Below are 27,433 nucleotides of genomic sequence, written 5' to 3'. Positions count from 1 at the left end.
CCACCCAACTGTACTAATTACCAACCTATTTCTTCACAGTATGACAGACACAGGCTCTCCAAAACACATAGAGATAAATTAGCACTAATTGGTTTTCCTCTGGCTGTTTGAATTAGTATTTAAAGCTCCAATTACAAAGCAGAATAATTACTATTAATGTCCTGTCGCAGTACAAAAGGCAGATATCTCGCGAACAAGTCCAGGTGTATTATTACACTGATTACGGAATATTTAACCTGGCTCATTAAGACAAAGACATGGGGAAACTTTAAAAAATAATAATAATAAAAAAAAAAAAAACAACAACCAAGAAAGTGGAAGAAAACTCCAGGTAGCTGCAGGGCCCTGCAGGGGATGGAGAGGGGCTTTGAACCCTGCAATGAGAGGGGAACTGTCACGCAGGGCTGGAAAGGGAGCAAAAAAAGGGAAAGGCAGAGAGAGGAAGGGAGGAATGAGACAAGATGGGCTTGTGCCAGGAAATAAAAAGGGATCAGGGGGTTTGAGGGGCTGGAGCTGGGTGAGACGGTGCCGGGATTGGTGCTCCCTGCTCCTGCCTTGGTGGCATTTCACTGGGGCTGAGCTGGGGCCCTGCATCCCAAAACAGGACCCCTCACCCCTTTCCTGCAGGTATTCCTGACCTGGTATCACTCTTCAATCCCATCCAAGCTGCCCAAAACCCCAAGCAGTGTTTGGCACCTCGTGGTGCCCCCAGGAGCGCACGGCCACATCCCCTGGGTCCATCCTGGCACCAGGAGATGGTCCGGCAGGGGCAGCACTGGGGAATTTGGGGGTCTCCCCCCCACCTTGTGCCACAGGGATGGGTGCCACAGCACCCAGGATGTCACGGGGAGGGTGGGAGAGTGCTTTCCAGGCTCACCCCCCCCTCGAGATCCTTTCTGCGCAGCCAGCAGGGCGTTGGGCAACGCGTGGTGCCCGTTTCATCACCGGGGCGTACCAGCAGTGCCCTCTGCTGCTCCTGTCCCCTGCCACCGGCCTGGGGACACCCCAGGGGACACCTCAGGGTCCTCAGGGATCATCCTACAGCTCCGTGGCCTTTACAGGTGGCTCTGATCCAAGCCACCCTGTGGCTCACTTGGGATTTGGCAAAAGTTGTTGTCCCTGCTGCCAACCCTGGCCGTGCCACCGGCATCTCCGAGGGGTCACCGAGGGGGTGGCGAGGGTGACAATATCAAGCCCCGAGCTTGCAAAACCCCAAGCATCACAGGCAAACACCCTTGGAGCCGTGCAAACCCCCAAGGGAACCTCCCCTTGGCACGCGCCGGGCACGGGCAGGCTCCTCGGTGGCACCCATGGGTGCCCACGGAGCGGGGGCAGCAGCACCCATGGGCGTTGGGAAGGCACGGGGGGGCCCGTGGGTGCGGAGAGAGGGGCCGGGGAGGGGGGGGAAGGCCGGGGAGGGATTTCTTTTTAAGAGCTAAGGTGGGTGGCGTGCGGGGATGCCAGCTGGCGATGGGCTCTATTTCTACTGACAAGGCTTTACCCTGTAGGTGTGAGGAATTCCAATTAAATATTCAGCCTATTTGTCTGTGTGTGGGAGAGGGTTTGCTGTGCAGGAGGAAAGCCTCGCGTTCAGCTCCGTAGCTAACCATTAAGAGAGAAATTAGCTCAGTTCATCAAGGGAAGCCAGCGGAGGGTTTTCCTCGCTCTCCTACCTTGTTCCGGCTCTCGCTCAGGCGCAGCGGGGAGAGCGAGCGGCCACGGGGAGCCCTTTGGGTTGCCTTTTTCCAGCCAAACAAGCAGGAGAAGAGGCCAAAACGGGGAGAAAAAAACCATTCCTGGGACCGCAATCCTGGCCCTGTGGCTCCCAAGCAGCGATCGATGCACGGGAAGAGGGGTCGGGGGGCAGCCAGGCTGACAGATTTAATTGCGCTCGCATTTACCGGCCACCTCCTTCCCCAGCCGCTCGCCGCGCGCTAATTAATCGGCTGCCACCCAAAGCTGATGATCTTTTGAAGCCGGCCGGCAAAAAGTTCAAGCTTTATTGATTAAAGGCCCTTTTGGCATTCAGGGAGCGGATCAATGGGGCTTAAAGGATCTCCGGGGGGTGATTTGGGGTCGGGCTGGGTGCCCCCACCACCCCCTTTCCCTTGGCACAGCAGCGAAGCGCCCTGGGCTAAACCCCTCCGGGTGCACGCACTTTTCTGGTCAAAACACCCCTCTGGGGTGGTTTTGGGGATGTTTCCAACCAAAAATACAAAGCCAGCACAGGAGGAGCCACGGGTTTCGTCACTGGTTTTGGAGCTCGGTGTGTTTCTGCCGTTGTGAAATAACGTTCCGGGTTTTTTTTTTTCCAAATTTTAAATAGAACCCGAAGCAACCATAATTTAAAAAAAAAAAAACTGACTTTTTCATGAAACCGCAAATGATATCCTGTTTCCTTCATGCGCAGTGCCTGTATTTTGTGGAAGTAAAGTTGTTCGTAATGGGAATAAAGCCGTAATGGGAATAAAAAACTCTCCCCAACGAAAGCAGCCTCTGGCTGCCCCGGGTGATGGGCACCACTCGGAGCAGGGTCGGAGGCTGGGCACTGGCAAGAAACCGCCTTTAATCAGCTCCAAATCCTCCCTGTAAATTCCAGGTGAAAAATTTAATCCTTTCTGCCAACTCCTGCCGTGCCACCTCCAGGGACGGCCGGGGACTTTGCTGATGTGTCAGCCCCAAAACAAATCCGTGAGCAGAGCCTCAGCCCCCGGTCCCGAGGGGACGCTCCCTGCCCACCACCCCCTCTCCGCTGGGGCGCACAGGGTGACCCCTTCTGCTTTTCGGGATGCTTTCAGGTAGCAAATTTCCCCTGGTTTTACTGATGCCCTGCAAGCTCTGGGGGGCAGAAACCACCTCTTTGGGGCTCGAGCATCCCCATCTCCGCGTTCGGACCCAAAGATGCCGATGCAGCCCCACTCCCGATGCTCCCCTGGCAGCACCTGCGGGTTCGGGATCGATTTTACATACACATATTGTTGTCTTTTTTTCTTTTTTTTCCTCCCTTTCTTTCCTTTAAAATCCGAAGCCAGAAACTCCATAGCAACCCGCGGCTCCCAGGGTCTGACTCCAGCGCTGTGATCGCGCTGTCACTTCGTTTAAGGCTATACCCCTGTAGGTGTGAGGAACTCCAATTAAGCATTCAGCTGGCTTGCCTGTGTGGGGGGACAGGCTTTGCTGTGGAGGAGGGAAGCCTCGGCGCTCGCGCGGTGACTAATCGCTCAGACACCGCTCGTCTGTGGCACCAGGGGAGGGCAGGGAGAGGGTTTTCCTCCACCGTGCAGCTGCCTCTGCATTCCCTTTTCGGGAGATGTGCGGCTCCCCGCCGGGCTGCGGGGCTTCCAGGCGGAAGCTGGAACCAGCCCAAGCATCTCCCCGGCGCGGCTGGGGCTGCAGCGAGCTCTTCCCGCGACCGGTTGCTTCTTCTTATTATTTTTTTTTTTTTTTCAGGGAGAAATTGGATTTGGGAGGTTTGGGGATGCTTGTTTGCACCGGGGTGCCTCGGGTGGCGCCGGGCTCCCCTTGCCACGGAGCAGTGTTTGGTGTCTCCACCCTGGACTTGCCTTTACACCCTTTGGGTGAGCATCCTTAAATTTGGGTGAACATCCTTCAATTTGGGTGAGCATCCTTAAATCTGGGTGAGCGTTCTTAAATTTAGGTGAACATCCCTTAAACTTGGCCGAGCGTCCCTACATTTTGCCGAGCATCCCTAAACTTGGCCGGGCATCCCTAAACTTGGCCAAGAGTCCCTAAAGTTGGCTGAGCATCCCTAAACTTGGCCAGGCATCCCTAAACTTGGCCAGGCATCCCTAAATTTGGCCAAGTGTCCCTAAACTTGGCCAGGCATCCCTAAACTTGGATGGGCATCCCTAAACTTGGCCGAGCATCCCTGAATCTGGACTGGTGTCACTGAACGTGGGCGCCAAGCCCCTCTCCCAAAATCTGCTCCCCTGCAGCGTGCCAGAGCCCCCACGGGAAGCATCTCGTGCTCGGCCCTCTGCCTGGTCCCAAACACGATGGAGAGCTGGATCTGGCCCCACTGGGAGCCCCACAGAGTTTTTTCTCCTCTTGATTCCCACGGAGCTCCCCAAAAATGACCCCGCACCCCAACGAGGACATTTCCCTCATCCTGCCACCACCGCCTGTGCCTTCTCCCAAGGGTGCCACGGCCGAGAGCACCACAGAAGGATGCCCGATGTGCCACCCAGGGGACGATGCCCCCCTCTCCTTTACAAGCCCCCAGGCACGGATCCGACCTTCCCGAGCCCCCCAAACGCTGGGGCAGCGGGCGGGAGGCGCGGAGCAGCGGCTTCGCCCCCGCTCCCCGGGGAGGTGGGGAGGGGGCCCGGCCGTGGGCAGCGGCAGGATGCGCTGTCCCTCCCCTGCACTTCCCAGCGAGCTCTTTACATAACTTCTGCTGCTTAGTCACAGCTTCGGCTCTTTTTTTTTTTCTTTTTTTTTTTTTTTCTTTTTTTTTTTTCTCTTTTGGAGCGATTTTCTCAGCCGCATCAGAGCGCGAGTCATTTCGGCAAGGGAAGTCCCTTCCTTTCTTCCGTTCCCTTGGTAACTGCGCAAATTTGCCTTTCAAATGATTCATGACCGGGGTGCTGTAGGAGTTCCCTCCTCCAACACAACGCGCTCCCACACAGCCACACATGCCCGATTAATCACTGATCACAGCCCCTTCCGCCAGGTACGCCCGGCGAGAGGCAGGATGCGACCCTCCCCTCCGCCCCGGCTGCTCGGGGGATGCGGATGAGAAGTCTGCGAGGGTTCCCAAATCTGGGGACATCCCGTGGGGTGTAGGGGAAGGGCCTCCACATGCAGCTCATGGGATGGATGGGAAGATCCATGTGCATCTTGTGGGATATATGGGAAGCGCCTCCGTATATGTCTAATGGGATATATGGGAAGTGCATCCATGTGCGTCTCGTGGGATGCATGGGAAGTGCCTCCATATACATCTGATGGGATATATGGGAAGTTTCTCCATGTGCATCTCATGTATTATATAGGAAGTGCCTCCACGTGCATCTCACAGGATATATAGGAAGCCCCCATATACATCTAACGAGCTATATGGGAAGTGCCTCCATGTGTGTCTCATAGGATATAGGGGAAGTGCGCCCATGTGCATCTCATGGGACATAATAAGTGCCACCATATACATCTTATGGGATGTATATGATGTGCCTCTATATACGTCTAACGAGCTATATGGGAAATGCCTCCGTATATGTCTAGTGGGATATATGGGAAGCACCTCCATATGCATCTCATGGGATGTATGGGAAGGGCCTCCATATGTGTCTAATGGGATGGATGGGAAGGGCCTCCATATACGTTTAATGAGCTATATGGGAAGTGCTTCCATGTGCATTTCATGGGATGTATGGGAAGGGCTTCCATATACATCTGATCAACTATACGGGAAGTGTTCTCCTTGTGAATCTCATGGGATATATGGGAAGTGTCTCCATATACATCTCATGGGCTATATGGGAAATGTCTCCACATACACCTAATGAGCTATATGGGAAGTTTCTCCACATGCATCTCATAGGATATAGAGGAAGTGCCACCATATATGTCTAATGAACTATATGGGAAGTGCCTCCATATACATCAAATGAGCTATATGGGAAGTGCCTCCCTATACATCTCATGGGATGTATAGGAAATGTCTCCACATACACCTAATGAGCTATATGGGAAGCTTCTCCACATGCATCTCATAGGAGGCAGAGGAAGTGCCACCTTATACATCATGGGCTATATAGGAAATTTCCATATACATCTAATAAGCCATATGGGAAGTGCCTCCACGTGCATCTCAGGGGCTATATGGGAAGCCTCCATCCATCCATCCATCCATCCACCACAGCCTCTACCCAGCGCCTCCACACCCCATTCACAGCCTATATAGGGTGTCCCCACACCCCGTGCACAGCCCACACGCGGTGTCCCCGTGCCCCTTCCCACCCTGTGCTCGCCGTGCCCCGGGCGGGCGGCAGGACGCGCGGTGCCCCGCGGGAATTCCCACGCGGGTGAAGCTGGAGCTTGGCCCCGGCTGGCTCTGAGTGCCTTGAACTTTTCCTTTGCGACAGCCTTGGCACAGCTTTATTTTTGACCTGATTTTTTTTTTTTTTTCCTTCCCCCTCCCACTGCCTTAGACAAAACAAGCAGCAACGGAAAAGAGGCGGAAAAGTCCTTTTTTGGTGCTTTTTGGCAAGCGAGTTGCAACACGGCAGAGCGCGGATGCCTGGCGGCGCAGGTATCTGCACTTTGAGCTCGACTGGTGCTGCTCTGGGAGGAAAATCATCACGGTGCAAAGCACAAATGTCCCAAAAGGACACGATTTTGTCCCTTTTGTGAGCACCAGGATGCAGGGAGCATCTTGGTTGGGAAATGAGATCAATCCGCAAACTATCTCCATGCCGTTTTGGTACGTTTTATCTGATTTATTCTCTCCTCGTTAAGAGGAGCTAATTAACAAACCATCGTTTAAATAAACAGCAGCAAGAGTGTTTGTAACCTCGGCTTTATTGAGTTGTGACAAATTATTAGCCTTTGCATGTTAAATGAAATAGAAGCATCCAGGAAACCCTTAAATCCCGCCTGCAAGGAGATGATACCTGCTGTGAAAACGGAGGCTGATGAGCAGCTCCTGGGCAGGGCACCTCTATCGGGAGCACCTGGCATATACATATCCCACAAATAACCCCCAAAACCTTGTTTTGGGACATTTTTGCAGCAGCAAAAAAGGCACGGAGACCAAAGCACATCAGGCTCAGCGCCCCGGCGGGCGCGCATGAAGTTTTCTCTATTCGCCATCCCATTTTTGCTTCGCCCATGGAAGGCAGGAGCCTTCCCAAGTGCCAAAATCAGAATCCCTGCAAGCAGCTGGCTGCCTGCAGCGGCGGTGACAAGAACCTCGCTGTCGCCGTCACAGCCACCTCTCCCCTCGTGGATCCTTGGCAATATAATGAGAATAATCACCTAGCGCACGTCTGCACAGAGCCCATCACCCCCGTGCTTTATTGCAGCAGGTGAAAGCACGGCACCGACGGGGGCTTGGGGATGGGGTGAGGGCAAGGACAGGCCGGGAACTAGAAGTTCTGGGGTACCCCTGCTTTCCCCTTCCCCCCCAGCCCCAAATGATTGCCACAAATTAAGATGTTTCCCTAAAAATGTCCCATCCTGGCGCAGCAGCGGGGTGGTGGGGTTGGAGCTCCCCGAGGTGCCGCAGAAGCTCTGTGTCCCCCTTTGTGCTTCCCCTCCTGTTTCCCAGCTTGGTGGCAGGTTTTTAGGGGGGCTGGGCGTGTAATTATTTGGGGGCACTAATTACAAGGAAGGAGAGAATAAGCCCCAGCAGCAGCAATGGGAGAGTCTGGCCACTTGCTCAGGGGAGAAACCTGGAGGCTGCGAAGATGCACACCAAAAATGCACACTCGTGCAAACACATCTGTGCAAAGAGAAATGCTTGTGCAGACACACGTGCTTGTGCAAAGACACACTTGTGCAAACACATTTCTGCAAAGCCATGCTTGGGCAAAGGCGAGCTCTTGTGCAAATAGTGACACTTGTGCAAACAGGCGCTCATGCGAGCACATTTGTGCAACGACGCGTGCTTGTGCAAACGCGTGCTCCTGTGCAAATATTCATGCTTGTGCAAAAAATAACGCTCGTGTAAGCACGTTTATGCAGAGATTCACACTTGTGCAAGCACACACATCTGTGCAAACACAAGCACTTGTGCAAACACGCATTGCCCCCGCGGGCAGCCCTGCAGGGCTCTGGCCCGCGCCCTGCGCCGCGATTTTCCCCGACGCGATGGGAAGGCAGCACTTTGCCCTAATGGTGCCCGAGAAATTACCAAGATTAGCAGCTCCATTCTTCGGCGTTTCAGGCCAATCACGTTTTGGGGGTGTTTTTCCATCAGCACTAAGTTACTGCTGTCATATTGTTCCGGCGTGGCGGGCCCTAGGGCGGCATTGTGCCTTCCAGCCACTCACTGATCCTAATGCCATTGCCTACAGCCTGTGTTTAAAGGTAATGCAAACAGTTTGATCCGCAAAATACGTTTGATCTATAATTTCCAGACATAGTTCCCGAACTTTTATTTTACAACAATTAGCCAAAAAGCCCTTTTCGTGTGATATTTGCCGAGAGCCTGACAGTAGCGGCAATTAAACCCCATCTGTTTGCAGAGCATGAATAATAGCAGTTGACACTCAACTTCGGGTACCGCACACGGGAAGCCTGGTAAACACCCGACCTCGTCACCGAGACACGGGGCAGGGTTGGGACGGATCCTGCCCTCTGTGTTTGCACGGAGGGGGCTCAAGGGATCGCCGCCCTCTGTGATGATTTTGGCTGGGGTTTGCCCTTGCTGCATGCCCATAGAGCCCCCAGAAGCCTGAAGTGCGGAGAAAAATGACACCCTAACAGCCAGCTCCTTTGCTTGTTTTCTTTTCCTTTTATTTTTTTCCTTTTTTTTTTTTCTCTCTCTTTTTTTTTTTCCCTCTCTCTCTTTTTTTTTTTTTATTAATAAAGCTTTCATTAAAAGGCAGCGACAGAAACTCACACCGGGGGGAACCGAATATTCCAAGGAGCCAAGTCATCAATTAAAACAACATTTCTCTCTGTTCTTTTCCCTTTCAAACGCTCGGTTTAATCACCAAAAAGTAGACTATAAAGAGCCCCAGCAAGAGGGAACAATGCCGAGTCACTAACTATTACATCTGCGGCACTGCTACAAAGCAGCAGCGGTTCCCACTGGCGCAGCGGGGACCGGCGAGCAAACGGCGCCTGCCAAGCCTCCGGGATGGGCACCGGGATGCTCAGGGCCGGCGGAGGAGCCGGGATCAGGCCCTCCTCGTGTCGAGGTGGAGATTTAATTCTCCCCGTTCCCACAGCTCCCAGGCACGCCGGTGCTCTGGCTTCTCCCGAAATGAGCATCCCTCCCGCTGGCAGCTCCCTGGGGCAGGTTTCCCACACCCACCACTGCCTGCAGGCAGGACTCGCATACCCAAAAGCTGATTTTTTTTTATTTTTTTTAATTTTTTTCCCCTGCTACAACCCAAGCAGAAAGCTTCACCTTCCCTTACTAAATTTGCCTCCTCTCTCTGTGCCGCTCGGTGCGCCCTGATGGCTGCAGAAGTGTCCCCTGGTGGGCCCGTCTGGGGAAAGCTCTCCGTGGCATGGCAAACCCCAAATATTTGGGGTAAATAAGCTCAGCCCTGCATGCCAGGCGCTGTATGAACACAGCTTGGTGAGAAAAGTTTGCATCTGAGCTCTTGCATCGCTGTCCCTTTGGGTTGGGGACAGGGCTGGGGACAGGGATGGGAACCTCGCCAGGACGCGGGCACCCAGCCTGCCCGTCCCCCCACTCCTTCCTAGCCTCTCGTCATGCACAAATCCCTCAACTTTTAAGGTTAATAAAGCCCTTGTTTGCTTAAGATAGCACCTGTTTCTATGGTGACACTTGCAACCCAGAACCTGTTTATCAGCCAGCAAGGAGGAACGGTGACAAACGCAGGCGCAGGAGCAGGCACCCAGCCCCGCACAGGGCTGGTGACAATGATGGGACATCCAGGACCAAGGGCGCAGCGGTGACCCCACAACTGACCCCGTGATCCACACCCAGCATCATTTTCCCCTCCATGCAAAGCCAACCCAAGCACATGCAGCCGTAGGGCTGGATCCTGCCCATCACAGTGCCACGTGGCAGGGAGGAAAAGCGATGCAAAATGTTGGGCTGCGAGCGGTTTGCTCTCAAACCATTGGCACACGTCTCTTCCCTCTGACCCTACAGCCCTCTCCAAACTGCTCCGTGCCTCAGTTTCCCCAAAACATCCCCAGGAGGACGCGGGCGCAAGGGGTGGCAGAGGCTCCCCGCGGGTCCCGCTCGGCTCCAGCCTGGCGCAGGATCCCTCCCGGCTGGCAGAGCTGGTTTCCATAACGACTTTCTGCTACAAACATATTTTGATAAAAATAAAGTTAAAGCAGCTAGGCTGTGCCGGAGTACAAATTTGCTGCTCGCTCTCCCCCTCCCCGCTCCCCACGGAGGGGGAATAAGGCCGGGAAGCTTTCCTTTCCCAAGGGCAGGGTTTTCTTCCCTTCCCAAGGGCAGGGTTTTCTTCCTTTCCCAAAGGCAGGGATCTCTCCCTTCCCTCGTTTTCGCCACCGAAGACAAAATGGAAAGCCTTGTTTACTGGATTTCTCTGTGCGCCGGCTCCCACTCTGCCTAGCTACCTGATGCTCTACAGTATATACAGGATAATGTGATAAATTCATTTCCAATTCACTGCATTATCCTTTGAATATTTTAATGACTCATTGAATGGAGTAAAAAAAAAAAAAAAAAAAAAAAAAAAAAGCTATTTCAAATGAACAATTATGCTGCATTAGAGTAAAGGCTGATTATATTTAAACACTGCTTGCATGGATAACGGGACATATCGACCTCCGCCTATAAGAGCTAATTTGGCTCTTATCTCTAAATAATTTTACACTGCAAATTACCATGAAAACCTAAAGGGCTTTAAAAACATTCATCAAAAGATATTATTCCACTTTGTAGCAACATTTTTATTTAAATTATTTTGAATGGGAGTGAAGGCATCTCTGGCGGCTGACAATCGGCGGAGCAGCGCCGCGGTCGCCGATAAGGAGCGGCGAGCGGTACCCGGCGGGGATGGGAAGCTCCGGCCCTAAATCCACTTTAGGGACACAAATCCCAAGCTGTTCCCCACCCTTGGTGGCACGGCCGGGTAGGGCAGCGTGCACGGCACGTGGTGCTCCCGCTCGCCTTTGCTCATGATATTAAATTGGGGTTTTCCCAAGGGTCAATTTTGGCTCGGTGCCCTGCGCCCTGCCCACGAGGAAGGCGCTTTGGAGCGCTTTGAAGCACCAAAGGCACCACAGTTCGCCACGAGGAGCCACATGGCCGAACACCAAAGGAGTTGGTGGCTTTGTGGGGACACTCAGGGGTGGCTTTATGGGGACATGGTGTGGGTGGCGAGGTCCCTGGTGACACCGCATGGTGCAAGGGGGGCAGATACGCAGGGGATGTGGAGGGATGCTTAGGTACCCAGGGCACGAAGAGGAAAATGATCGAACACTGGGGCTTGGGGCCAACAAAGATGTGACACCTGGTGATGGGAGAGCCGTTCCCATTCCCCAAAATCTCTTTTCTCCTCCAAAATCCACCCTTCTGCAGGAAGGGCTCCCTCCTTGTGGCCTGGCAAGGAGCTTTCTGTCCTCGCTACCCAAGCGCTGGGGAAAAAGCCACCTTCCTTCCATTTGTGTTGGTCTTAATCCCGCATCTTTGCTTAAAAGATCTTATGCTCCAAAAAGAAAAAAAAAAGAAAAAAAAAAGAAAAGAAAACCACAATAATTAGCAATAGCGAACGCCTCGGAAGGATCTGTGTACAGAAGGGAAAACAAGAGCTTGGGCTTTTTTTGCGTTTAGTAAATATTAAAATTAATGAGAGACTTTCAGGACCCTGTTGTTAGAAATGCAGAAGGGCTTCTGTGAAGGATTAAAAAAAAAAAAAAAAAACCCTATACACAAATCTCTGCAATTATTCTGAATGCTTTATATTTTTCAGCCAATTATGAAATTCATGGAAAGTATTAATATCTAATTTTAATTTGCTCAATATTCCCATTAACAATAAAAAGTCTAATTAAGGTATCTGTACAAAAAGCCCTTAGCAGTAATTTCAGAGAATAATAGCAGAGAATGACTAGATATTTCTTGTTAAATGCATGCTGCAAATTAATTGATATCTTAATTAGACTTTAGTACTAAGATTATTAGTTAGATTGATTCAGAGCTGAAACACCTCATCTTTTAAAAGACAAAAGCAAGCAGGAGAGGAACAAACTGATTTTCCAAAACCTCTCCGGAGGCGCAGCAGCGGCACACGGGGAGCTCACGGTCACGACCTGCCCGTCCCCGACCCATCGCGCTTTCCTCCCAACATGTGTTTGTGAAACCCAAGGGATAAACCCATGACATTTTCACCAAAATGGTTGTTTTACTCCCCTAAAAGAATGACAGCAAGCTCTCTGAAGCAGCTCGCTGTCTATGCAGATAGAACTGTCAGTGGGGAGTTTGCGAGGCGATTTTTTTTTTTTCCCAGCATTTCCTTAGAAAAGGGTAAAAAAAAAAATAAAAAAATAAGCAGCAGCAATATTTTTGGCCCAGCTTCGCTCTATATAGTCTCAGGAAGCGCTCCCCTACCTACACGCCGAGCACGATTTACATTTCCCTTGCAAACGCTCCTCCTTTGGGATTTCACCCGCAGGCGCGCGCGCCCCGCCGGGAATCGAGCCCGCTGGGACAGCGCCACCAAACGCCACCTCCTGCTTGGGGACGCGGCCGGGGACACTCACGCGGATGTCGGCGAGCAGCCAGTGCCTCCAGAAGCGGTTCTTGGGGTTGGCTCTGCTGGGCGCATCGGGGTCCACCAGCACCAGCACGTATTTCTTGCTCTGCAAGAGAAGGGAGAGCGTTTGGGCACGGCGCCTGGGACCGCGGGGCACCCGTGGCGCATAAAGCATGGAACAACCCCAAAATCATCAAGGTTTTCACTCTTTCCCATGCACGCACGCTTGTATTCATGCAAAATCTTGGATAATACAAGAAATAAGCATTGTGCATCATAGGGGGAATGCAAGGCATGCAGACATTCTCGGGACATCTTCCTCCCCGTGACCTAAATCTCTCCAAGGTGCTTGTGGAGGAAGAACAGCTTTATGGTGTCCCACCAAAAGGGCACCAAGGAAGATCTCCCCTGTGCACCAGGAGGAGATGCCAGGATATTTCCTGAAATGAATGCCCAGCTCCACTCATGGATGCCCTGGTCTCTCCGAGGGTGCCCAGCACCCAAGGGTGCCAGCAGCACGAAGACACAGGGATGGGATTTGGGTCCCTGCAGGATGGAGCTGGGTTTGAAGTGACCTCTGGAGGCTGTGGGTGGAAAACCTGCTGATCCCCGGGGATTTGGCAGGACCTCAGGCACCAGATTATCCTGCAAGCACCCAGATTAAGGGATCTCTATCCTAATGAGACCTCCAGGTGCATCTGTCAGCTCGCCAGCGGTGCCACGCTCAGCTCCAGAGTGCCCCGGGGCTGCGATTTCAGGAGCCACCGGGGGATTGAGCCATGCGGTTCCCATCCAAATTAACCGGAGCTCTGTGGCTAAATCCCCGTGTCGCTTGTGAAACCGGGCAGGGATTTTCACAGCGGGATTGCTGGGCCAGAGACAAGTGCTCTTACTCCATTTCACGAGCCCTGCTCTTGGTGCCATGGGTCTCTCCATGCCCGCGGAGCCCCCAAAGCCCCTTTGCAGCCCCCGGAGCCCTGCGTGGCTCAGCCCCTGCTACAAACACCAAGCAACACTTGTGCACCAAGAGCTGTTTTACCAGAAATCCGTGGATTTCAACCCATTTAGCAAAGAGCTTGCAACAGTTGCAGAGAAAATCCCAGGCTGATGCAAGTGCCCTGCCCGAGAGCGAGGTGCCGACGGCGCCGTGCCTTGCTCCCAGCCCGGCTCAAACCATTTCATTCCCAGTGGGTTTGCATCGAGCATGCAGATGTGCACCCAAAAAAAGGGGCCACCCTAAGGGGGATGGGGCTGGGGACATAATGGCAGGGCTGCCACCTCCCTGCATGTGCTCTTGCAGCTGCACCTCCCAGAGCATCGCGGAGAAGCGGAAATCTTTCAGCGCCGGTGCCGAAAATGGGAAGGAGGAGGGAACGGGGAGGGAGAAGGAGGGGGGGGGGGAAGAAGCCCGACAACCCAAAAACCCCGCGCCGCAAGTGTGAAGGAATTTGAGCTCTAACTTTAGGGAGGGTACAGCGCCGAGCACGGCGCTTATGAATCTCTCGTTTCTCCTTCGGAGCCCAGCTGGTGGGAACAGAACGTGTAGTCATGGGACTGTCATCGTGTGCTGTCCAGGTTAACATGTAGCATTTCTATTACTATTAACAGACTTTCTGCTCCTCACTCCATCTGTTCTTCGAAATAATTGCAGTTGTACAGACCATGCCTTCGCTACAGGCAGGCTCTGGGGAGAGGATAGTGCTTTTATGCAAAAAAAAAAAAAAAAAAAAAAAAAGGAAAAAAAAAAAAGGAGAAAAAAAAAAGTGTTAAAAAATAACAGCAAACACGAGAATAGAGTGCAAGCGAAGTTAACAGCAGGCTCGCAATTTGGTACAGATTGTGGCCTAGAAAGGTGGCAGCGCACGCGGCGTGGGGCAGACCCCCGTGGGGACGGGCACCGGGTCGGGCCCGAGCCCGGCTCCCTCCGGGTGAGCTGAGACCCCGAGGATTTGGGGGATTTTCTTTTTTTGGATCACCTGCGGGATGGAGGCAGCGAAGCTCCCCCGTGACGCGCCGTGCGTGGTGCTGTGCCACCGAAAAATTGGAGGGGTTTGTGCGGGGCTCTTGCTTGCTCTGCTTCTCGCCTGTGCTCGCAGGGTGCCGGAGGGTTGAGCTTTAATTCCTCAATCCCTCCCCGACACGGGCTAACAGCATTAGCTGCTGCCAGGGCTCCGGGCAGGAGCTGGCCCAAGGTGACACCGGAGCTGCTTGGCGTCCCCGCTCCGAGGACTTTTGGGGAGGAGGGAAGTGGGTCCCCGTCCGAAAATCCCTCGCTCATCCAGCAGCAGGAAAAACGCATTTTTCTTGTTTTTCTAATGAAAGAAAAAGCCATTTGGGGGTCCTCACACCTGCACAGAGCTCCCCCAAAGAGCCCTCACCCCCCTGCTCGCCCTTCCCCTCCCAGCCCAGGCTGCCTCTCACACCCCTGGGTGCACCCCAGCTGCACGGGGCCACCCCCAAACCCCAAAAGGAGCCCAAATCACATCTCCACGCATCACCTTCCCCCTGCTAACCACTTCTAGAGGGGAAAAGCAGCGACGCACACGGCTACTGCTGCAGTTCTGCTTATCCACAGGTTGGGAAACTTGCTCGGAGCGGGCAGGGCTGCTGCAAGAGGCAGGGAGAGGGAAGCAGGCGGGCCAGAGGGGATTTGTGCGCTGAGATCGCGGGGAGCCGGGGCTGCACGGGAATTAAAGACTTATCCAAACGAGAGCAAACAGGGTGTTAAAGCGACACACATGTAGAGCGAGCAGTTTCCTTGGAAACGAGCGCACATGGAAGCGGCACACATGCAGACCCGGGCGGGCGGCAGCCTCTCCCCGGCAGCCGAAGCGGGGCCGCGGGGATTTGGGGTACGGGGCCGTGGGACGAGGGCACGAGGTGGGCTTTGTCCCCGCTGTGATGGGGAAGCTGGAGGTGCCCAGCTCGGCTGGCCCAGATCGTCTTCGAAATTCAGTCCCAAAAGGAAGGAGGCAAGGATGGGCAAAGCCCCAGCCCTGCTCCTCGCCCGGCATGAGGAGGGCGAAAAACGCCCTCGCACGTTTTTCGGCATGAGGAAAGGGTTTGGAAACCCCCCTTGAATTGGAAACCCCCCTCCTTGGCTTGGAAACCCCTCCCTGCATCCTCCCCCAGCTCCTCCATCCCTCAGAGCCACTCCTGGGCCACATCCACCCCACGGCAGGCTTCCAGCACCCAGCCACACCAGGCTGTAGGGGACATTTCGCTGCGCCCTCACCTCTGCAACCAACCCATGGGGGCACGGAGCTGCCACTGCAGACACAAACCCCGGCACCGACACCTTAAAACTTCCCCTGCACTGCTTTAGCCCCGTTTTTTCTTGCTGCCACCCTCCTAGGAAGGATTTGGGGCTGCCTTTGAGCAGCCCCCAGCGCACGGGACGCGGTCCTGAGCACGCAGCGCCTGGCTGAGACCTCACCCCATGGCACGCTGAACAGGGCAGAGCTCAGTGTGAGCTCATTTTACACAACTACAGGACACCAAACGCAAATATACCCAAGGAGAGAGGCTCATGGGTGTGCAGGGAGCGGGATGGGGTGCCCGGCGTCCCCAAAAACATCGTCCTGGCTCTCCTGCACGGGATGGAGACCGCCTGTGCTGAGCGCAAGAGCCGGGGCGCTGCCGCTCCTCCTGCTAGGTGGAAGTGCTGCAAGCACCAGCTGAGATCTCAGAGTCAATCTGGGCTTTTTTCTTGGCTCGTCCCCAGTACTAAAAAGTTTCTATAACGGGCACGTAGTTAGCAATTCTGCTGCTGAGGCTTCGCCAAAGAGAAATTCTAGCTCCTTCTTCTGTGGCTAACGGCACCGGGAGGGGTGAGGCAGGCAAAAATAAAATAAAATAAAATAAAATTGTTTGCAACCAAGTCGGTTGTTGTGACTTCAGGAAACGGAGCCGCAATTTTCGAGGTGGTTTTCACCTTCCTATTTTAAACCAGAGCCTCGCAGCTTTCACCCCCCCCTTCCCCTCATCTCCTCCTACAAAATAGGTCAGCAATATTAACCCTGCTCAGCAGGACTTGCCCAAGGGGACAAGCGGCACAATCTGAACGCTTGACCCAAGCATCTCGTCCCCCCCCCTGCACTGCCCAAGGGAACTTCATTGACTTTCTAACAGGCTGCCCCCCCCTGCAACGAGCCGTGCAGCCAGGCTGCTCTCCCCCAGCTCCCCGGGGGCTAAGCCAGCCAAATATTTATGCAGCCTGATGTCCGAATAATAATGGATTAATCCGGGATCGTTACGGCGAGCCCGGTCGATCTGTTAGGTTTATTCCCAAACTGAGGCCTTGGGATGGTGTAAGAAACGGGGTTATTTGCTCCGAAAGGAGAACATTTTGTTTTCCCACGTGGTGGAATAGACGCACAAAAGGGGTTTTAGGCTCTTGGTGTAAGGAAGCAAAAAGCAAGGTGACCTCCCAAGGGGTAAATATGGGTGGGCAGGATGTGCCCATGGTGGAGGCTGCATGCCTGGCACGTTTTGGGGTGGGATGGGAGCAGCAGGCTGTCCCTCCTCGCTCCGAGACCCCATTGCAGGGGTTTCCCCAAAACCGAGGTCCACCCAAATCACTGCCACCACCCACATGGGATCAGGGGATGACCCCAAAGCGGGGACCCCTTGCTGACACCCAGGGAAGGGGGCATGGCAAGCCCACCGCTGCCCATTCTCCATCCAGGAATGGATACAATAAACAACAACAAAAAAAGAAATTTTAATTCCCTGCAAAAAGAGAATTAAAAAAGCAAAGACCCCCCCCCAAGAACCAAAGCAGGCTGTGCCACGCATTCCCTCCGTGCGCCCTAGAGCTTGTGCTCCGTCCCCGCCTTTCCCATAGCTATTTATTCCTCTTGGAGATGGGGACAGCTCTGGAGGCGAGCTAATGAGCACCGTGCTAACGAGCATCACGCTGCCGGCCCCAGGCCGGAGCCGGGACATCGGCCATCACACCGGGACCACGCTGGGTTTAACTGGGAAGCGTGGCCAGTGCGAGGAGGAGGCGGCGGAGCGCAGCCGTCCAGCCCAATTACCGTCACGCACGGGGACACATGGGCTGGTGGCGTTTGACATTTGCTGCAAAATATTTTGATGCAAAATGGCACCTCCGTCACAAATTATTTTCCCAATCTTGGCTTGGGCTTCGGTGTGATTTTTTTTTTGTTTGTTTGGTTGGTTTTGGGTTGTGGCTTGTTATTTTTGTTGTTGGTGGTGGTTTGTTTTTTTATCTTTTTTGTGTGTGTGTGTGGTTTATTTTGCTGAGGAGGTGAAAGAAAAGCAGGATGGCATGGGGTGACTCTTGCAGATGAGCTCCATCACCTCCGTGCACGAGCAAAGAGCTCATGCCAACAGTTGGCCAAAGCAACCAGCCTTATCCCCATCCCAGGAGACCCCATAAGAGCATTTTTCCCCTTTTCCCTGCATTTTTGAAAGGGTGCAAGGCCAGGATGGAGCCACAGCATCACCAGTCCCAGCCTGAGCACCAGGGGCTGCCCGGCGAGGCAGGGGTTACGGCGCTGGGAACTGCTGAACCTGGTGCCACCAGACACCTGGGAAAGCTGAAATGACTTTAAATGCCTAAACATTTTAAAACAAACCCTGGAACAATTCAGCTCCTAACTCCTGCCTGCTTTCTCTCGATCGCTCCCTCTCTCTCTCCCATTTTTACGGTTTCCAGAGCTGTTTTACGCCTCATTACCTGCACACTGTGAGTGATGTCTGTCGGTCCTAGAGCTGTAAATACCTTAAATCATGCTTCATTAAGAATATCTATGGTGCTATTAAAGAGCTATAATAGACAACGAGTTAACAGATGATTAAATATGAACTCCATTTGTGTCAGTCACCGGCGTGCAAGGAAGAGGCTTTAAGTTTTTTAAACTCGCTCTCATTATCTGCCGAAGCAGGGCTGGGGGATGCGCGGGCGCTGGCACGGGCGCGAGCATCCCCGCGGCGTGGATCGGTGGCTCGGAGGCGACGAGGCGCACAGCCCTTTGCTCGCCTCTTCCCCTGGACACAAACACATGCAACGGAGCAGGGCTCGGAGCTTTTGAAGGAAAAAAATATCGAAGAAGGGATGGAGGAGGAGGAGGATGGGCTGGGGAGGTCGATGGGGTACCCGTGGAGAGGATGGAGGTTAATGGGGTGGATCAGGATGCAAAGCGGGCTGAGCGCCGCTGTCGTTCCCAATAAAATAACACCACAACTGCGAAGGAATGGGGAAAAAAGGCAAAAAAAAAAAAGCACAAATTCAACAATAATTAATAGTAAAATCCCACGAGTGCACAAAATACTGGGGGAAATTAAATAATGAGCGCCGCGTTATTTTCCGGATTGATTTTTTTTTTTTTTTTTGCTATAAAAATAGAGCGCCCCGCGCTCCGCCGGCTCCTCTCTTATTATTCCCCGACGCACCTCGACCCCTCGCAGCTCATCCTGACCCCGCTCGCTGCCACCACCGGCGTGCCCGTGGGGACCCCCGCCGCCCCCGGGGCTGTGTAGGGAGGCCGGGGGGTCCCGGGGGGCTGCGGGGGCCGATAATTGAATCTCGGCGCTTCCACGCGGCCGGAGCCTGCCTCGCCATTAAGCGAACTGGAAATGCCATTTCCGACTCGTCCCCGGCTCCGAGGATGCCCGCAGCTCCTTATCATTTGCTGCCGTCCCCTCTGCTCCCTGCTGCCTGACCTCGCCTCCCCGCCGGCCCCGGGGTCAAGGAAGGAAATTAATCCTGGAGCCCCTTGGGAGCGGCGGCAGATTGCATGCGCTCCGCTCGCTCGCCGAACGCCGAAGGATGAAAGCACGTGGGGAGCTGCGGGTGCAGAGCCTCCAGCGTGCCCCTTCGCCTTTGGGAATCCACCCTGGGCATTTTTAATGGACTGCAAGGATCCGAAAACCCAGCCAGGGCCTTCCTCCCACCCCGGTGCACCATCACCACCTGTTGAGCGAAACCAAGACACCGCTCTGGTGAAATACTAACCCTCCCCACTACGCACACCGCTCTTGCCAGGAACAGGAGGGAGAAGATGCTCAGCTCAGAACTTCTCTCCCTAGTAAAATATTTAATAATAAACTCAGAAGAGAAGCCAACTGTCTCCCTTGGATGTGGTTTTCATTTGGAAGTTAATAGGATTTTTATTCCCATCCAAATCCCTTTTTTTTTTTTTTTTTCTCTCGCTAATGTATGTTTTGTTCTAATATATCCATCTTGTCATGCTAAATAAAACACAAATCCTACAGCCACAGCCCAACTGGGAGTGATGCACACCCGTGTTGGAAGGCATTTCTCTCCAGCACACGGACCCAAGCCGCTCTCCCAGCCCCGATCACTTTTCCTAATCAATCCCCCCCTCAAAAAAAAAAATACTTTAAATAACATTTTAAATCCGCCGAGCGAGGAAAGCGTCCACGTTAACGTGTTAATTTCCACGCTGCCTTGTTTCTTTGAAACCCCTGAAAAATGGGGAGCTTAAATGAATCCTATGAAAAGGAACAGTGCATCATTAACGCAGCCAGATCCGTATCACAGACTGCAGCAATTACCGGCCGGTGAAACACTGCAAGCTGTGAAGAGCTTTCATTACCAGGGGTTCTGCAGGTCGTTCACCTCTGTCCAATCTTACGCTAAAACAAGCATTTTCTGCACCGCAGATTCCAGCTTCATTTAAATCCGTAATTGCTTTGATTTCGCTACATATGGAGCGCGGGGACTTCATGACTGAGAAATCTATTAGGCAATAAGTTTGCTACTTTTCGGGGGCCGCAGCCGGCTCGCCTCGGCTCTGCCCGGGTGGGGGGACGGATGGGGAGCCTGATCCCCGCTGCTGCGTGCCCAGGTCACCGAGGGGCATGCAATCAGCGGGCCGGGATGCTCGCCAATAATCCCCTCTCACCTGCGGCCCCGCGCGGCAAATCGCACTTTTCTGAAGCCTGAACGAATATCTGGTGGTTTTGCATCATTTCTGAGGAGGGGGCGGCGATGCTCGTGCCGGAACAGGGCGCAATCCCCCCGGCACAGTTCGCCCTTATCCCACCTTGTCCTGCATGGAAACGCTTTGGGGAGGGGGATTTTTTCACCCCATTCCTATTCCAGGAGGAATGGGGGCTTCTCCCCGTTCTCCTTTCCTTTTTTTTTTCAAATAAAACGCATTTTTAAGATTTTTGGGGGGGCATAGCCACCCCTGTGCACCCCTGGTTTAGGAGCAGGGCTTTACACACCCACCCAAACCCCAGGCTGCCCCATGGGGTCGGCAGCCGGAGACAAAAGCCTGCTCTGCTCCACGCGGGTGCGTGCCCAGCCCCGCACGGCAGCGCCTTGCAGGAGCGCATTAAACGAAGCGATTAACGCCTGTCACGTGCGCCTCCTTCTCTCTTCCAGGCTCTCCCAGGGGAAAGAAGCTGCACGTGCAGAGGAAGGGTTTGTTTTGGTGGGGTTGCATTAGTTTAAAAAAAAAAAAACGTGTGGCACAAGGGTGAGGATTCATCCCCAAGCGCCCGGGCAGGGTTTGGAGATGGGTGCGGGCACCTTGTGGCCGTCCCCTTGCTCCCCGGGGCCAAATCCTGCTGCCAGTAACAACGCACGTTTCCTGCGTGGATCCGTCCATGCCCTGCTGCCTTTGAGCAACCGCTGATGGCCAACGTGGCCCAGCCCAAAGCCCCAAAACAACCCCAAATTCTGGCATTGTGCCGGTGCTGCTCCCTTTCCTGGCAGCACCCAGGGCGATGCCCGGCCAGCAGAGGATGCGGGTTTCGACACAGGGCAGGGGTGACACGGCCGGGAAGCTGGCAGCGATGATGCAAGCCAGTGGGGAAATTTGTAGGAAAAATGGGGTTAGGATGAAGCAGTTTGGGGTTTTTATTGCTTTTTGGCTGGGTAGATGGGAAGGGGAGGTTTGGGTGCTGCAGGTGAGAGCGAAACACAAAGGATGAGGTGCGCCAGGGTGGGCTCGATGAGCACCCAAAACATTAAAGCCACCAATTTTGGGGGGTCACCGGTGTTGGGTGGGATGGAGAGCGCTCCCCCCACAGCCAGGACCCTCCTTTAATTAATTTCCCTTGCTTTATTGCCCCCTCTCTTCAATTACAACACAAATATTTGCTCATGCAACCATCCTGCACATGAATTGAAGCTGGTGGAGGGTGTCATTAGGTCTAATTTCTTCATTTCTTTTAGGACACATGAGGGAAAGAGAGAAGAGCGTTTCCTGCGCAGATTTCTGGTGATAAAACCTCGTTCCAAGGTGGGTTTCTTTGTGGTGCTTTTCTATTTTTTTTTTTTCCCTTTTAGTTCAATATACTGAAAGCAAAATTTTGCCTTCCAGCAGCTCATCTGGGGGTGAAATAATCCACTCAACATTAGATTATCAGCTCACGCGCATTTGCATTAGAATAGGACAGCAGAGCTCCTGGGATGGAGCGAGATCCACCCTGGGAGTTGGAGCTACAAAACACGCAAATTCAGCAAAAAAAAAGGAAAAAAAAAAAAAAAAAAAAAAGAGCAGAATTATCCACCACTGCCCACCAGCAGTGCCAAAACATGATGCTCTCCCCAGGGCATTCAGATCCCCGGTGTCCCCAAGGTCACCAAGCCTGAAGCCAAGGGGTCAGGGGGCTGTGGAGGTGCCGGATCGGTGCCGGATCGATTCAGGATCAGTTCAGGATCAATGCAGGATCAATACAGGATCGGTGCAGCCCTTTGTTCCGCCCGGCCTGACGCTGCACCTTTCCTGCAGCTGTCAAAATGAAGCCGTCGCCCTGACGGCCGCCCGGGAGCCGTGTTACAAATGTGACGGTCCCCTTAGGCTACAGCGGGAGACATGGCCAAATTAATGAGGATGTGACAGAGTTTACGGGTCAGATTAGACTCCTCTCCCATGGCTCCGCTCGGCGCGAGGCTGAAAATTGACAGAGAAGAAGGGGAAGCGCGGGGCGAGGGACCGCGAGGGTTTTCGGGAGCGTGTGCGCTCACCAAAAGAGCAATCCTGTACTTGTCACAACCCATCAGGAGCTCGGCGGACGAGCGCGGCGCCCTCGGTCCCTCCGGTGGGAGAGGGGAAGGAAAGCCTCACCTCGCCACGGAGCCGAGCAGGCAGCGGGTCTCAAACACAGCCTAGCAGCTCTCCGGCTTCACGTCCTCATTTAGAAAGGAAAAAAGCTTTTATTTTAATTGATTTTCCCCTTCCTTTGCCCGATCTGGAAAGCAAAATGCTTTGGGGCAGAGCAGAGACGTTTCCAGCTTGGAACAATTCGGCGAGGGGGCACCGTGCACGTGCCACAGCTGTAAGGATCCGCTCCACTTCTGCTCACTCGGTGTTTGCAAACACGCAGCAGCTGCCTAAAACACCGAGCACCCACGGTGCCAGCCCCAGTGAGAGGTGCTCAGGGCCTTTTGGAGACCATTAAAAATACCCAACAGCTGTGGCTGCTTCTGAAAGCACCCCTATATCATCCCCTATACGACCCTATAGCCTGTGCCCCAGCAGGGAGGCTGTGCCTGACCCTATATTTATACAGGAGGGCTGGGGGTTTTGGGGAGCACCGGAGGGGTTTATCAGAGGGCAGATCTCTGGGCTCGAACCCTTCGATCCGAAATCGAGCGAGAAGCAATCCCAAAGCAGCCCCTCGAGCCCAAACAGCAGCGAGTTTTTGGGAACCGGTCCAAGATCCGCAGCTTAGGCCCATCTCCAAATATCTCCCAACAAGTTTATTTATGGAAAATAAAATCAGTCCAAGACGTTCGTAGCTCAGGAATATTTAATGCTGTTTGGTGAGGGTGGATTTCTCGCGAGGAGGGAGCCCGGCTCCCCGGTGCCTGCAGCGCGGTGCCGGGGACCCGGCTGGCACGAACCCATAGATAGAAGCCCCAAACTGGTTGGGCTGGCTCAAAAGCCACTCTTTAATTTAGCTGATGCCAATCCTGCTTAATTAATTGGGGCTGGAGGCACAGAGATGGGCTGCCTGTTAACCCAAGCTGCAGAAATGCGCTTGGAGAAGGAGGAGCCCGGCGATGCTTGGGGCTCCCGCAGAGGACAAAGGTTGAAGGGACGGATCCTGCCAGCCCCAACGACGCTCAGCGATGGAAACGCTGCCCCAAACGGCCCTATTGTGGCCCCGAGACAAGGGCAGGCCAGGCACAGCGGGGACAGGAGTCACGTTAATAGACACCTGCCACCTGATGGGGACGTTAATGCGTCCCCCTGCTCCCGCCGGACACGGGCGCACGATGGGGCTGTCACCCCGGGGAGGGGGGACGCACGTCGCCGGGGCAAGGCCTGGCTTTTACAAACAGCTCTAATATCCCTGGAAGACGTCTCCGAGTCATGCACCGGGTTGGAAATGTCTCCCATTATAATTATGACTCATTCGTGACTCAGTGACATTTCTGAAATTAAAAAGCATTCGCTCGCCCAGCCCTTTGCTGCCCCACTTGGCCGCCGCGCCAGAGCTCCACGACTTCTTTATAATGCCGTTTTCCCAGGCAAACAAACCCCATCCCCAGCCCCGCTTGGGGATGGTAGGGTTTGCATCCACACCCTGAATCGCTTCCGTGCCAGAAAAGCCGGGATCTGAGCCTGATTTGGCCACCAGGGCTCCTCGGGGCAGAGCTGGGCACCGGTGCTGGGACGCTTTTAATCCGGGAAGGGCCAAATCCGGGGCTGCAAGCAGGGTGCACGTTGACCCCCTCATCTCTCTGCAGCCTGCTCCTTAATTAAAACACTACATTTTACCACCGGGGATGCTCGGGGGCAGCGGGTGCAAGGGACCCAAACCCCAACATCTCCACAGGGACAAAGCCCGGTGGCACCAGCAGGAGAAGCTGGGAACGGCTCAGGAATGCGCACGGCTGGAGCTGGCACAGCTCAGAGCAGAAGCAGACCCAGAGCCGTCCCCCCCCACCACCCCCTTTTCTTTTTTCTTTTTTTTTTTTTTTTACTATTATGTCTGAGAAGCGCCGTCTCTCCTTTTTTTTTTTTTTTTACGATGATTTAATCGCGCGGTGATGAGGGCTGCCTGGCTGGGATACAAGCGAGCTCTGGGCATCGCCAAAAGAAACGAGGGATCTAAAAACGAGGAGGAAGCATCAGCAGCAGCGCGGCTGATTGACAGTGAATGAAATGAGGCGGCCAAATTTCATTGGCGTGCCTTGAAATCCCAGGACGATGCGGATTGTTGATGGATCCTTTCCTAGGGTTCTGCCAGGGCTGGCGTTTGCCTTTCATCCCGATTTCGCTCGCCGTTTGGAGGCTGCCACTTTTCGCGCGTGCGGTGGGGTTTTAATTGCACGGATCCCTCCCGGTGCACTCAAGCTGGGCGCATCCCACGAAGGCTCAGCACCAGCAGCTCGCCCAGCACCGCTCTGCCCCCAAACTGGATCTTTGCTGGGAAAATTAAAGCCACACAGAGGTTTTTGGCGGGCGGATGGGCTGCGCACGATGCCTTCTGATGCGCTCCAGCAGCTTCTGGTCCTCAGCCCCGCAGATCCCTGCCACTGCCCTGCAAGCAGCAAGTGGCCTCGTTGCAACAAGAGAGGACAAAAAGGTGACAAAAGTCACCTGTGTCTTCCCACAGCCAGATTTACACCCAAATTCCCCGTTTTTTCCCTCCAGCTGGGAGAAACCTTGCAAATCCATCAGTTCCATGCGACTCAGTCCTGTGCAGAGAGTATCGAGGCAGAGCCCAGCAGAGCCATGAACAGCACCCAAACCCTGATCCACGGTGCTGACGCTGCCCTGGGTGCCCACCACCCATAGGGGGCCCAAAAAAGCAGCCAGGTTCGTGGAGGGGATGGTGGAAAGTGCAAATTTTCACCGAGAAAAACCTGCTTTTTGCAAACCTGCTGCTTGCACCAACCTCGGCGCCGGGTTCATTGCGCTCTGCCCTCCCCGCTGCTCGCCAAATATTTGTTCAACGAGGGGATTCCCACCGCTCCTGGTGGCACCCACAAGCGTGGGGAAGCCCCTGGAGACGGCTGGGAGCCAGGCCTGACGGTGGGGTTGGCACCGGGGCTGTCCCCAGGTGTCCCCACGTCCCCTCCTGAGCCAGCACGAGGCGCGAGCATCGCCGCCTGCAGCGCGGCCACTTTGATCCGCTGCCGATTTCTCCTTCCCATTAATTCCCCGTCGGGCTCTGAACCCTCGCGCGGAGCTGCCGAGATCAAATGGTTAGTTAAGAGACAGGCAGGTGCGGGAGAACATGAAAGGGAGAAATTTTGTTTAATAATATTAACCCCAGCGAAGTACGGTCTACAGAACAGCCGATACAGAATTTGTTTAAAGAGGCAGCCCAGGGAAACGGCATCACTTCCCAAAAGAGGCCCCCGGGATGGCAGAAAATCCACGAGTTTGTATTGCCAGCACCAAATCCTTCGCTTGGGAAGGGAAATAAATAAATGTCAGGGCAGGAACAGGGGGAAGGAGAGCTCTAGAACCCAAAATAAAAGGGAAAAGGAAAGGAGCGGAAAATTATTATTTCAATTACAATGAAAATGTATTTTATTAGAAAACGCGGATTCATCTTTGATACTTGATACCAAGAAAAGCAATATCCAGGAATATAATACCCCATCTCCGCGCCGGGAGAATGAGTTATTAAATCAGAAGATGAATGGCTTGCAGTACAGCTAACTGCTCAGGTTAAGAGAAAAATAGTTATAAACTTACTCTTTGCCCCAAAACGCATTCCTCCCCCTCATCCTCTCTCCCCTCCAGTGGAGCTCGCTGATGTGCCTCATTTCTACGGCTTATAAAAATTCAGGAGGGAAATTTTAATAGAAGTTTTTTTTTTTTTAAAAATCTGAATTTAGAGGGTTCTTTCCTCTCTTCTTCCCCCACCTTTAAAAAAAAAAAATACACACGAGGCATAAAAATAACCCGGTTGCACACAGTTCAATTGTGGGGAAGTGGGGAGGATGGAAATGAAGGTGCATTCTTATGTATAGCAGTGCATCCATCAGCCCCGTGGCAGGGCGACTCGCTCGGCGTCTCTGTTCTGCATGAATAAATATGTATAAAAATGTAACGCTGCAAAAGGACTAAAATCCGATAACTGCGATAGCGTTCCTCAGAGGCTGGGAGCAACACCAGCCACCGGCTTTTCTTATTCTTCAGTATTTATGTAAAGAAGCATTGAGATGATAATGCGGCGTGGTGCAGGAGTGTTCGGGGCCTTTTTGCAGCGGGGGCTGCAAGGAATTTGGGTTTCGGCGCCGCCGGTGCAGCCCCGGCTTTGGTGGCACCGGGGGACGGCAGCAGGGTGCACGTGGGGACGTGTGCCGGAGAAAACACAGTGCCCTGGGAGGGTTTTGGCTTGGTGGTGTGAGTGTGATCATTTTGGGGCAAGAAGAGCGTGAAATTAGGCAGGAAGAGCACGAAGATCATAGCTGGGACAAGGGAGCCCTTGCGAAAAGGGATTTGCGCACGCTGGCATCGCTGCAGGACGGAGCTCAGGATGGGGCCGATGCCTTCCCTTCCTGACCTGTGCAGATCTCGCCGCCTCGAGCCCAGCACGAGCCTCTCCTCCCAGCAAAGTGCCCTCAAAGTGAAGCAGGGATGCGTGAAGCCACCCAAAATTACCCAAAATGTGCCGTTTATGTGAGCGGGGCGCACTTGGGCACCCATCCTGCGGTCCCTGGACACGGCGCAGTGGGCACGGGGCTAGCAGCAACTCCAAGCTGCGACCCCTCTCCACATGAAACCATCCCAACTTCCCATCACACCACAAACCTTTCCCCTTCCCTCTCCCCCAGGATGAGGGTCCCGAGCCCCCCGGCATCACCAGAAAGCCCCCGGAAAGGGGACCAGCAGCAAGTCCAAGCTGCAACCCCTCTCCACATGAAACCACCCCAACTTCCCACCACACTCCAAATCTTTTCCCCTCCACCTCCCCCAGGACGAGGAGGGTCCCGAGCCCCCCGGCATCACCAGCAAGCCCCCGGCACGGCGCTGGCTGCTGTTACACAACCCTGCTCGGGAGATCCTACGTGGGCAGACGTGGGCTTTCCTCTGAATCGACAACAGCTCTCGCTGCAGCTCAGC

At 53.9% G+C, this 27,433-nt stretch overlaps 1 protein-coding gene across 1 annotated transcript in view; it reads right to left on the bottom strand.

The window, feature by feature from the left end:
* Positions 1-27,433, bottom strand: part of PEBP4 (phosphatidylethanolamine binding protein 4) — a 63,125-nt gene that overhangs the window by 19,647 nt on the left and 16,045 nt on the right. Inside the window, exon 4 of the mRNA XM_084499648.1 lies at positions 12,406-12,504. Within this exon, the coding sequence (XP_084355774.1) occupies positions 12,406-12,504 (99 nt within the window). The remainder of the gene's footprint in view (positions 1-12,405; positions 12,505-27,433) is intronic.

The sequence above is a fragment of the Aythya ferina genome (assembly GCF_964211825.1).
Source record: "Aythya ferina genome assembly, chromosome: 27".
NCBI lineage: Eukaryota > Metazoa > Chordata > Aves > Anseriformes > Anatidae > Aythya > Aythya ferina.
This window is presented reverse-complemented; position numbering and strand designations above follow the sequence as displayed.